This window comes from Leptinotarsa decemlineata, unplaced genomic scaffold (assembly GCF_025532065.1).
Source record: "Leptinotarsa decemlineata unplaced genomic scaffold, Ldec_3_MD MMD2_tig00000133_RagTag_RagTag, whole genome shotgun sequence".
Taxonomy (NCBI): domain Eukaryota; kingdom Metazoa; phylum Arthropoda; class Insecta; order Coleoptera; family Chrysomelidae; genus Leptinotarsa; species Leptinotarsa decemlineata.
In genome coordinates this window covers 792,868-806,656 of record NW_027412542.1, presented here as the reverse complement: position 1 = coordinate 806,656, position 13,789 = coordinate 792,868, and the positions used below count along the sequence as shown (strand labels likewise).

General features: G+C 33.8%; 1 protein-coding gene across 3 annotated transcripts in view; it reads left to right on the top strand.

The window, feature by feature from the left end:
* Positions 1-7,538: 7,538 nt before the first annotated feature.
* CRMP (Collapsin Response Mediator Protein) overlaps positions 7,539-13,789 on the top strand; it is a 38,741-nt gene continuing 32,490 nt past the window's right edge. The window contains exons 1-2 of one of the 3 annotated variants that reach the window (XM_074172459.1): positions 7,539-7,677; positions 7,775-7,844. In XM_074172459.1, the coding sequence (XP_074028560.1) occupies positions 7,806-7,844 (39 nt within the window). In that variant the 5' untranslated portion in view covers positions 7,539-7,677; positions 7,775-7,805. Of the gene's footprint in view, positions 7,845-13,789 lie in introns of all 3 variants that reach the window. The other 2 variants (XM_074172460.1, XM_074172458.1) reach the window with 2 other exon arrangements.

Genomic DNA, 13,789 nt, shown 5'->3' with positions numbered 1-13,789 from the left:
TTTTATCAGTTTATATTGCTCAGATAATCAAGCAGTTGGAGATTGCTTTCACACACATTTCATCTCACTCTGAGATATGGAAAAGTATTAGTAGATTGCAATAAAATAATAATGTCTAATTTCTTCTCGAACCTCTTTGGGTCTAAGTCCAGTAAGAAGTCGAAAAAGAATATTGACCAATCAACTGCTTCCAAGTCAATCGCTCCTACCCATCCGACAACCGAAGAAGAATTAGACCAAGACTTACCTATGATGATCCGTAGATGTTCATTGTCAAAAAGTGGTAGAATGAAGGAACGTAAAAGAATGAAACAGAACATATGGAAGGACCCATCTGAGCCGGAAAAGGGAGAGAAAACCAAAGACCAGCTAGAATTACCAGACCGTGAGATATTTGATGTTCAAGGAATATTAGATGAAGTAAATGCTGCTATGGATGCTAAAGTGAGGAACACTTCTTGAGTGGAAATTTTTTAACGACAGTGTGACATTTGTGATATCTCTTAGGTTTTAAGTTAACTTACGTATTTAGATTCAATTTTTTGAATATAACTGTATACAAGAAGTGAGATTGTTTTGAAATTTCTATCCGAAGAATTGTATGTACTTACTCACTGAAGAAATGGAGGTGTTAAAAGAAGTCTTTTAAATTACGGAATACTTCATAACTTTCAATTCCTATGGTAAGTCAAAGATATGGTAAGAGAAAAGATTCGAAAATAAGGAATCGTTTATAAAGTATTTATTTTTATCGAAATCTCTATAGGTTTTGTAGGGGTAATAATAATGAGAGTGTTTCAATTTTATTTTAAATAGATATTTATTTATTTTGCACACTTTGTAAACAGACAATGTTAGATGACAGAACAAACTTATAAATGTCAAATTGGGTGAATAAAAAGTCAAGTCAAGAACGAACTTCATTCAGACCAAATCGTTGATAAACTTGTAAGTTTCACAGTTATAGGTTTTTTTATTCAACATATTTGATAATACAAGTTATGAATTTTAAAATATTTTTTCAAAGTTGTCAACACTTTGTTCGAGTCTCAGTCTCTATACTTGAGATTCAAACGAAAGACAAAATTAATCATTTCAAAAATTATAACTTGGTAAGTATGAACAACAAAAGAAATATTTTAGGCAAATAGGTATGGAAATGATAAAGCTTTGTTTCGCTATAAATATATTGGGTGTATACACTATACATGCCATATATTGGAAGTGTCTGAACACTAAATTATTAAAAATAATATAATAATAATGTTATATAACACTACTCTCGAGTCTCTGGCTTGCCCTACCACGGCAGCAATCTTGGTAAAAAAATGCAGAAGGCTCTCATCCTTAGCTCATTGCGGATACTCAGGGCACATGCTTCGCGAACCCAATGATCACTTACCTCACGGTGTGAGGAGTGGTCATTGGCTGATGATGTCGGCGCGCTCTTCGAATGTGTCAGATCTTCGGGTCAGGGCCCTACCGACACGACCTTTTTGTGAAAAAAAAATTATATAAGTAATAGATGTACTAACCCAAATTCAACAGAATCGGGTTTAGCAAACAGAAGAAATAAATCGAGGTTCACCTAACGAAAAAAGTCGCTATACAGTGCAGACGTGAATAGTCCCCCCTCCCTTGACTTTTGAAATACAATAGTATTGTCACTCGTCGCCGAGAGGTCGCTACCAACATTTTTTCAAATAGAAAGAGAGGGTTCTTGTAATAACTCATTTGATAGGTGCTTCAATTCTCTATCCAACTTTTTCTTTGAAAAGCGGATCAGCTAATTAAGCCAAGTAACTAGCAGTTTTATATTAGTTTCCAGGATTTAAACAAACGATAAAAATCATAAATTTATGAAAAAATATATACTAAACTCATTTCAGAAAATTTTCAATGTGGTCACCATTCACTTCCTGACAATTCTGAAGTTATTAACATTCATTATGGAATGTTTCTGGGGTAATTACGTTAGAAACACTTCTTATTCTATCCATGAGCTCTGGAGTATTGACTGCAGTTGTGTAACCTAAGCATTAGATTTTCCCTATTCTCACAAAAATCTAAGGGTGTCATATCAGGTAATGCAGCGGGTCATTCTAAGGGACCACGTTCACCTATCCACTGGTATTTGGTTACTTTTCATCTACCCACTTCCAATCCACCCCGTTGTAGTAATAATACTCTTGCTGAAAACTAATATTATTTGAAAACAATTCACCAAGACAGGCAAACGTGATTCCTTAGAAGAGCCCACTGGGTCACCTTGTATGACGCCTCTAGATGTTTTTGAGAGAATATGTGACATCTGACTCGTACGATACACTACCGCAAATAATTTCAGAATTCATGAAAAAAAAGATATTACATTTCATTTTATTTCATTATTGTATGGCAGACTGTTTGAATATTTCATTGGAATGGAGTGGAGTGAGTTTTGAATGATGCTTTTCTCGAAAGTATGATATTTATAATTTGTTTGCAGAATCTTGAATCTAATATGAAACTGCTAATTACTCAGGAACAGCTGATCCAATTTTCAAAAATAAAGAAGTATTGGATAGAAAATTGAAAATCAATCATGACCCCCCTTTCTGTTTGTAAAAAAATTAGTAACAACCTGCCGGCGACGAGTAATGCAATACTATTGTCTTTCTCATCTGAAAGTAGTAAAAATTGACTTTTTAAAGTAAATTTTATCCGACCTCTATATTTCATTCCGTTCAAAATAAGTAAGTAGGGGACTATTTATGTTCCCACTGTATATGCTGAGATAATTTCACAGTGGCTGCTTAGGCTTCGAGATATAACCTTCGTCCTCGCAGTCAACGCACATACTACTAGTTATGTCCGCCGCATTGACAGACGAAACGTTTGGTATTACAAGGTCAACCAGTTCGGATTTCGTTCTCTTCGATAGATGTAACTTTTTCGATAGTTTAGTCAAGTTTACATACCACAGATAATATTTTAGTGACATGGCTCGGACATCCTGGGACAAACTGTCCATTGGAATCTGCTATAGAATATGAAAACTAACTTTTGAAGAGTTTCCTGGTATAACGATAGATGGTAATGGTATTCTTATGTCTAAGATGAAGTTATGGACGTCAGTTCTAAATATTATTTTTTAATACAAATGAGGCGGGGATTTTTGTGGAGGATTTCATAATGTAGACAGCTAGAGTACAGATTTCTGCGGCTTTTTCATAATCAGCCACTAGATTTTTCCAAATAAAGAAACAAACAAGCGAAATTCGTGGGTATACCTATTCCTTAACTGTCCCCCATGAGAGACGATAAGATAAAAAGTTCTAAAAAAAGTGAAGAGGACTACTGCGAAAAAATCTGCATATCATTCTATTTGGATCATCGTCATTATTCTAATATAGAATAACACATGTTGTAAATTACACACTAATGCCGATAAAAAATGTCAACGCCCTAAAGTTGGAATATTTAACTGTGGGTGTTTTTGTAAGAGTTTTATTTTCAGCAAGGTATTATTAACAGATTGCAGATATTGCAGATTGATATTTGTAAAAATCGTGTGCTAGAAAAAACTTTTACCACGATCTAGCCGACAATGGTAGGTAGGCACGGTCTACTTGTCTTACATAAACAAAGTCACGGATCGCATTGGAAAACTTTTTAAACATTGAGCTCATCTTCAAGCCAATTAATCACCTGCGCAAACCTATCAGATCGGCGAAAGACAAAAAAGAGTCTCTGACATCCACCAATATTCATTTTCCGTTCATGTGACTCAGTTTATATCCGAACTAACAAACGCAACATTAACACCAGGTTACAAAAACACAAGCGTAGCTGCCGTCTCATGCAACCGGGAAAATCCGCAATAGCAGAAAATGTCGTAGCAGAAAAAAACCACGTAATCAAATACGAAGAAAATGTTCTGTCTAATTCACGCATTATCTCGCACGATTTCATAGGGAGGCCATTATTATTTGAAGAAATTGGTGTGGTTCTCAGATATCTTAAACAGTGAGATACCTTTTTCTAAACTTTTTTCTTGTTACAATATTCAAATTGGAAAATAACCTACAGGTTGAGGTCAATTTGGCCTTGAATTTACATAACTTCCGACGAAAACTAGCGCTACTCGTGATGGTCATCTTATGAACATTCAGAAACCCCATTCAAAATTTTAATCAATTATTAATGATAATTCAATGAACCTTTTCCATGAAGTACGAAAAATCACTCACTAGCAGCGCTAGTAGTTCGGTAGGGACAAACACTGTTTAACCCTCATATAAACATATGGTAAAGTACAATTAAAAAATAATGTTTTTAACACAAGAAGATGTTCCTGGAGCAAAACTAAAATTTGTAACTGTAAAGGATAACATTCAAACGTTGGCTTGCATGCCGTAATAGGCCTTTTAATCATAAGACGAGCGCAAGCGTAGCTGTCATATTGAAATGGCGGTAATTCAAGACATTCGTACTGTTTTAATCAACAATGTCTGGGCAAGGAATAATATTTCTACAAACAAATAAATTATTGGAAAAAACCATTGATGGTGCTTCACTCGTTAATAATTCAGTTGAGGCTTATAATTGTGAACAATCAAAAAGGTGATTAAAACGTCATGGGTGTCCGCAAAAAGGAAAAAAGTGAGCTGATTGAGAGGTTAGGTATCAGCATTTGTTGACTATCTAAAAACATAAAAAAATAGTATTTACAGTTTTATTCTTATTAATAATGTCAATTTATTTGATATAATTGAAAATATATTTCAGTTGACAAGAGTATTACTTATGGAATTAATAAATAAATCAAGCCATTAATATTTTGAGGCTGTACATATGACATTAATAATTAGACAAATATATAAATACTGAATTGAATATGTTTAGTAATTTTTATCAGAGGGAAATATTTAATACGACGTAATATATATGAAATTTACAGTCAAAAATGCAATAAGGAATAATGTACCTATGTTGAATTTCCTGATAGTTTGAAGGATCAGGGTTTTGTTCAGTTGGACCACTTTCTCCAATGAAATGTAGTGAGCAAATATAAATATTCTTGGTAACATCATCAATAGATTTAAAGCCTCGGTCACTCCTGCCACATTTTTTCACCGATAATTCACATTTCGCACATGCTTTAATATGTAATTTGCTTGATGATTTGATTATTTTTTTTGCGATATTCAAGACAAGGCTTTGGAAAATTTATAAAATAGTATGTGTTGGTTTTGAATGATTTGTATCGTGTATCACTTTTACATACTCCATAACAACACCGTTCCTTTTTGTACAGATAACATAATTATAATGGAGTATAAAAATTTTTTTCTGATTATTTTGACGTACCACATTTTTTTTTCACTTTTTTTTACAATTAATAAACTTCAATTTATATTATAATTTTTAAAAGATGAGTTGCGGGCTCTTTAACATAGTTGTTTACAAAAAACAGTACAAAAAGATGGCCGATACTGACGTATGCGCACAAAAAAAATTGTGATGAAAAGGCCTATTTGAAAGTAACTGAAAAAAAGTGAATTAATAGACAGGTTAGTATACAGACTCTAGTAAAAGAGTAGCGGTAGATTCAAACTGTAATAAAAGAAATTTAAAATAGTTATAAATTTCAGATTTATTCGCGAGTGAAATATGAATCAAATATAGATGGTAATGAAATAAATTTAATGAAATATAATAAATGAATATAATTTAATGAACGATTGTGGTTATATCTCATTCTAATCAATGGTAATTAACTATGAAAAATTTACTATCCATTTCATGTTTAGAGCATACATATGAATATTTATTTATTTTTTGCACTGTTAAATCCACTCTCCTCGAAGCATGTATGAATTTCTTACATCTAACCTCATTAATATGAGGTTTTATAAATGTTATAAAAAACACGTTTTCTTCTGGATATCGATTATCCGACGTATAATTCGCAAAACAGCAATGCTTTGTTGGCATTTATCAGATTTTCAGATTTATATTTTCAATTAATAAATTGATATAACGTAAATAACACTGTTCTACATGTGAACAGTTTATGTTTGTCCCTACTACTAGTGCTGCCTCTCGTGACACGTTCGCTGTACTATTCTCAGGAAAAATGCTCATTGAATCTAGTCATGATGAGTTATCAAAAATGATAGAAAAATTACTCCAAATTTCTATCTAATGATCAAGAATAATGAAAACATTTCTTAGAAAGCATGGAATATTTAAATTTTGCCAAAACAGAAATGCCCTTGGGACGATTGAAGTTTTCACCAGATACCGCTGTGCAAGAGCACAGAACTGTTCACTATTCTGTGGCGAGAGATGCTCTATTCTAGACCGTCTATGCTTTTCATAAATTTCACACATGCGCATTGCGTTTAATCCCTCCACCACTTAGCTTTTCATGCTTATAAAAAATGTACAGTTCATTTATCTTCTCTTTTATTGATAGCGAGATTGAATAAAGATAGGAAATGAATCATTTTGATTGACAAATGGAGTCACCACAATAAATTCCACAAGATTATCTAAGCTTCAACCATAAAAACCCATAAAAATACAAGTTCGTTAGTTTTGTTTGCAACTCCGTCAGTAATTAACCCTGACTTACAATTTGGTAACCAAATTTTTTGAAATTCAATGGGGGAAACACTGGAATATACCGAGAAAGAATTAAAAAAAAAACGAAGTCACCAAACTTTTATTTCATCTAGTTCCACTTTACCTAATTAGTGTGAGTATTGAACGAATTTCTCATGAAATACATTCGAAATCTATACACTATCTGAAATAGAACTTAATGAGTGTTACAATGGAATAAATTGGATAAAAGAAATTAATATTGGCAATATTAAATATTGCCAATAATTGATAAATGACACATTTTGCTGCTTGAAAGTTGAAGTTGCCCATTGCCTTTGAAAAGCACTGTTTATTTCGCTTCATATTCTTTCGTCATTCAACTAATGAATTCCGACTTCCAATTCGCTATAATTCGAATGTCCAAATTACAAACAAAATCGAGGCCAAGATTTTTCCCTTCCACACCAAGAGAGCCAAGTTCCAACTGTCGCGAGACGTTAAAAACATAATTCATTCGATAAACCTCAATTATTTGGCGTGTGGTGTGTGGCACCGGTGGAACTCATCATAGATTATCAACGACCTGGTAGGGTGGCTCTTGGGTGGCTCATCAAACAGTATAAAACAGAGACTGTTTTGATGTTCAATGGATAATGATAGATAATGGAATACACTAATAAAAATATACTCTCAAATATAGTTTGAAAAATGATAAAATTATAATTCGGAACGTCTTCTAACATGCGTTTCCCTAACGACAACTTCTTCACAAAGTGAATTACTCCTAAACACTTTTGTTCAAATAGTTTGGGGTCATTGAAATTTCCAATTTTGTAGACATATTATACTGCGCCTCAAGTACCAAGCACCGACAGTGACAGTAAATTCACGCATGCGTCAATGAAAAGGGAACACGCAAATATCTTTTTCGTCGCTCCTCTATGCTTTAATATTCTCAGATATTTCGACATTTCGACTATACGACTAATACGACTACCCACGACCCACGACTTTATTGATAATTATTTTTAGCCGTAGTAATTTAGTAATACGTGATCGGTGTGTGATATAGGGAGTGCGGAAGTGAGTAATAGTGAATGCAAATTGCATTTATAGCTGTATTAAAATTTTACTGTAACAATAATAGTCAGTTCATTCTTTAACAGCACTTAATTTATAGATTTTTTGAGTTAGTGAATTTCGCTTACAACATGAGCACTCCAGTGAAAAAAGTTCCGATTCATTTGCAGGTAAGTATCTTTAGAAATAATTTGGCAGTCTTCAGTTTATTTTGATTTCAAAAACATTTTGCGTATATGATTAAATAATTCAATAGTACAACTTGATTATTGTTCTGCTGAAGACATGGATTCATCATTTTACAGGTGTTCATACTAAACAGGTGTTAAGTTATAAAATTATTAGATCTTTATAATCTTTTATTGGTCAGTAGAGTTAGTAGTTAGGTATGTCCTATTTTTACAACTACAGTGGGTTGTTTCATTGGTTCAATATTTTTTAGGCTTGGACGATAGGATCGAACTCTTATCCTAAGCGCAATATTTTCTAAAAAAGTTATTAATTACCAATGCCTATATTGTGTGTATAATATCTTACACTGATCAGGAACTTATCCATATTACTTTTTGTACACACATGTAAAATTTCTGGTGACATTAATTGGTTTTCATATATAAGTATTTTCATCCCTTAAGGCTTAAGGAATATTCAATGCGAGTATCTGAAGAATTGGTGAAATAAGTATTGAAAAATGTTGTCAATGTTCTTACGGTCATAGAATTGATTGACAAATGAGTTCAGAATGCTAAAGATGAGTGATGGATTCTGAAAACACATTGAAGAAATATGTAGATTATTGTCAGCTTCTTTTTCTAATACAAACCGACTGTTATGTTAGGTATTATTTCACACTGAGTTTTTCTGTCTGGATAAATGACTGCTTGCTCATAGCGATTTTGAAAAAATTATATAGACTTCGGTAAAGTCAAAAAATTTTATTGTTATCAAACTTTCAGATCAGTTTCTGAACAACCCAAAACAAACCTGCAATCAATCTTTATGTGTGGAAACGATTGAGAAGTACCAATAAAACATATAGGGGCAATTTATTTTGTGAAATAGCTACATAATTTTGTGATACAAACTATGAGGCAGATAATATTCGAACTGTTCTAGTAATTGTGATGCACTGTTTGCAACCTTTGGTGTAATAATGAATATTACTGGAGTTTTTTCGCAACACCAAACCGTTATTTTAACACCTCGACACGTGTTTATTTCATCAAGTGATCTTCAAGAGGAAGATCAAGATCAAGAGGAAGTTTGATCTTCCTCTTGAAGATGATCACTTGGTGATCGAAACACGTGCCGAGGTGTTAAAATAACGGTTTGGTGTTGGGAAAAAACTCCAGTAATATTTGTTCTAGTAATGTATATATGACTGTGTTAAATGCATTAAATTGTTATTTACATGCAGTCGTGCTGTAAACAATTTACAGCACGACTGATGAAGCGAGTTGAAAAATACCTGGAAGTTAACGGAAATGTCTTCGAACATGCAGTGAAATAGTTTTTATATTTTGTGTGAAAAGCCAATGCATTAATTTTTAGTTTTTGCTCTTTTATGAAACAGTTAGATAAATAAATATTTTTTGTATTCGTTATTCATTCATCTGAAATCCTTTCTTCAATAAAAACCATGTGAAATATACAAGCTGAACGAGAAAAAGTGTTTTCCGTGTAAATCACCATTGACATATTTGAAAGTAGTTCTTTCACATAGACTTTTTATTCCTATTTATTATTCAACATTTTTATAAAGAGTTTTTTCTGATGTATTTATTTTTCTCTTATTTTCCTTGTAAGGAAGAAGATGGAGGAGTAGAAACTCAAAAGAACTTTTTTCACTTTTATCACTTTCTAATATTAATCAATTGAGAAGACAGTTACCGAAACCACACCAATTTCTGTCACTGTATCTTGACATATCTTAGCCACTGAAGAATAGTGGTCTTGGGAAGGATAATGAAAACCGCGAGATCTTTCTATTGCTTTGTAGTAATGAAATTGTCGAGAGCTCGTCCAAAACGTCTTTCAAATCGGACAAAACTCGACAAAAATTGTTACTCAGGGTGTTATTGTGATCCAGTAATATGCAACTTTTTGAGAGAACAGAAATAGAACTCTAGTATAAAGAGTATAAAATAAATTGATTCAAACAGAATAAAACAAGTTAACAAAATCCTCTGGAATTTACAGTATGAGTTGTCCGAATAATTGTTATTCAAAAAACCTCACAAGTTTCTATGTCGTTTTGAATAGTAAAATATTAGATTCATCACATACTTGAGTAATTCAATTAGGATAGTTTGCACCTAAATATTTACTTTGTGTATAAATGTAATTTGTAAATTTCAACAGAAGGTGATATTTGATTTTCGTGAAAATTCTACTGGTGACTGGTAAATGGATATTTATTAGGTTGTTCCAAAAGTTTTGTCCGTTTTCATGAGTCTCCTTTGAACTGTAATATCTCGGTGAATACAATTTTCGAGGATCGCCCGCATGATGATCTGTAACACATCAATTTTTATTTCTAGGGGACTAATTCTGATATGGAAATCATACCTGAAACTTCACCCCCCTGCAACTACCCTCCTATTTTTTCAATGGCATGGTGGGTCGAATGATACATTATTTGAAAGGTTTTTTGTACTGCTATTACTTCTGTAATTTTGCTTCGAAATTGGTTCATTCGTTATTGAGAAATTAAATGATGAACGTTTTATTAAGGAAAAAAACAGAAAATTCACTGTCGCTCATTTTATTGAGGAAGTCAACAAAAGTAATATCAATGGCAACACGGTTAAAATGACCTCCATCTAGTTCAATACAATAATACAGTCTACAGTTTCTTACATTATTGAAGATGTCCGGAGTCACAAATCGGCATTCCCGAACAATTCTCTGTCGCAGGTCTTCTAGATTTGTAGAATTCATTTAATTAGTAGTAAACGTTTTGAAATGGACGACACTGTTAGTTTTTTCTGCACTGGTAGTTTTTGTTGAATCTAATTGTTGCAGAACAAAAAGTAGATAGTTGGTCACTGTCACTTCTTCACGAATTATTATTGAGTCATCCTTGTTCACTGTGTTCCAACATGGTTTATTTTACTCAAGAAAAAATAGAAATTGTTGCAACCTATTATCGAAATAATTAATGTGCTAAAGCTGCTGCAAGAATTTATGATACGAATCATCCAGACCACAACGTGAGTCATCAATACGTTAAACAGTTAATGAATAAGTTTCAAACTTCAGGTTCTGTTCACAACAGAAAACATGAAGTATCCCGTCCTGTCAGAAATGACGAGTTGAAGTTGCAGTTTTAGGACATGTACAAATGGATAATCGACAATCTATCAGACAAGTAGCTAGAGTGTCTGGTGTATCAGCTACTGTCCTGAAGTCTCCTGTTTTTGTAGAGGATCCACTTTTCATACACGTGACGATCTCATCCAAAAAAGGATCGTTTTGGTTGCGTAAAAGCAAAGAACAGACTCCGAATCGTGATATCTGTCGATCGTTCAAATCGTGGGATACCCACATTTCAAGCTTTTTGACCTTTCCAATACTAAACCAGCAAAAACCTGGATTACTATAGGTCGACCACTTAGGGGCTCATCTTCGAGGCTAAATAGTGCGTTCATCAACACTATTATTGCTAAATGCTTAGCTAATTTTTCGGAGTGCTTCGGCAGCGCTTTGATTCAATTTGAATTCTTAGTGAAAAATTGTCCGAGAATCGCTTAACGACATAAGCTGAAAAGAGATAAAAAAATTGGAAATTTGGAAAAAAAAATGAATAGTATCACTGAAAGAAGTAGAAAATTGTATATCTAAATCGTGATTTGCTCAAAACATACTTGAAAATGAGACTATACGAGTAACTGATCATGTAAAAAATGTCTTATTGCGACAGTGTTTATGGACCTGCTTTAAGACAATCGGATGCTCTTCGTCTATAGCGTATTCAGAATAACTGACTTTTTTCATTTGGTATTCGGAAGTATGACTATACAGGGTGTAACATGGTATGGAAGTTAGGTTTCTTCATAAAAAGTACCAAAAGTTTACTGTCAAAAAAGTTAGAGCAATTTGAAATAAATACTGATAGCGTACGCAGCGCCCTCTAGATGTTACATGAAAATTAATACGAAATTATGATTTCCCACATCAAAAAAATCCCGGGTGCCGCATTTCGTGCAAATAACTTATTTTTTGCAAGAATTATTTTCAAAAAGTGAACAAAAAAATTCAATTTCAACACCCCGTATCTTCGAAACGAAGCATTTTCGGACACAAGTTGATAGAGACTTTTTTTTTTTTTTAATTGTCTCAGGAATACGTCACATGAATATTTTAACGTACATATATTACACCCTGTATATCTTCAGCCATGCAAGAATCAGGATGGTTAAAAGTTGGGAAACTTAGAAAACTGTATCTACTCATCAACACACATATAGTTTTTATATCTCGTCAACCTGATTACTTACTTAGAACATTCTCAACAATAAATAGTTTTACCACAAGGAACAGTCCAGTTTCAGTCATCCCCAAATACAAATCTTCCATTTCCACCCGTATAATGCACCTAAATTTTACAATCAACTACCCCGTGAGTTTAGATCTTATACAATAAAAACATAAAAAAAGACTAACGTCCTATTTCACTGTGTAGTCTCTTGTCCGTTCCCGACCTTGCCATTACAAAAAGGATGGTTTCTACAGAAAGTTGTTTTTTTCCTCTTTATAGTCGAAGTAACCGATATAGTAATCTTAAAGGTGTCGGCGAAGTCAAAGGCCAAAAAAACCAATACAAAGGAATTATGCCGCAACGAATTAGTCCACGTGGACTGAAGAATTGGCGGTTCTTATTGTATAATTTTTACTAACCAAATTTTATGATTGGCTGAAGAGTCATAAAATTAAATTTGAAGTCATGTTACGGTGACCAACAGAATTATTTTTTAACCGTACTTTGCGCTGGTCAGACCGTATCCCCCGAAGCCCTGATACATTCGGGAGAGCGCGCCAGCATTATCAACCAACGAACACTCCTCCCACCATGGGGTAAGTGATCATTGGGTCCGAGAATCATGTGCCCTGAGCAAGCGCAGAGAGCCAAGAATGACAGCCTTCTGTAACTGTCCGGCTGAGTGGTCTGCCTTAGTGCGGCAAGCCGGTATGATTTTAAGATTCTAGAGTAGAGAGGGCATCATTCCATCAAAGACTTCAATAATCAAAACAACCATACCAAGACCATGTAGAACAGATATTTATTGATATATGGAGCAACAAAAACATATGACATTAAACCTGACAAAACTTTTGAAACAACCCAATACTTAGGCTGGTGTCACACCAAGCGTTTTCACCGGTATGTGGAAGGGATGTCGAAAAAGCATAGAATAAATTATTGCTCGTTGTCACACTATGTGTTGTTACCGCATCTATCGGGCAGTGCTGCGACTTGCAGAAAGTAATATTTAATTTCTGTGAATATTCTAATGATGAATGGTACATGGATATTTACTTAAGACGCATGTCATTCCAAGCGTTTTCACCAGCGCGTTGAAGGGAACTTGACAGCGCATACGAGGTCTGTTCAAAAATTGAGGTGAATTTTCATTTTTCTCAAAAAAATATTTCTTTATTTATCAATTTCTATTTTGTCCCCTTCTAAGTAGTCCGCTTCAAATATAATACATTTTTCCAATCCTCGAAGTAGTTCTGATATATGCACTTTTTGGTATGTCCGTGAGCTCTTTCAGCGATTCTATTTTTATCTCCTCAATCGTCGCAAAACGCCGTCCCTCCATGGGTCTTTCCAATCTTGGGAACAGGAAGAAGTCGCAGGTGGCCAAATCTGGTGAATACGGTGGCCGGGGCATGATTACGGTGTTGTTTTTGGTAAAAAATTACGAACAAGCAATAACGAGTGCATTATCGTGATGCAAAAGCCATGCATTGTTTTTCCACAATACCGGACGTTTTCTTAGAATTGCTTCTTGCAAGCAACTATGTGACAAAAACCTTGACGTATATGATCCAACCTGGCATGCATTTTTCGGTCTCATCTCTCTTGGACTCTTCCATTGGGACGTTGGGC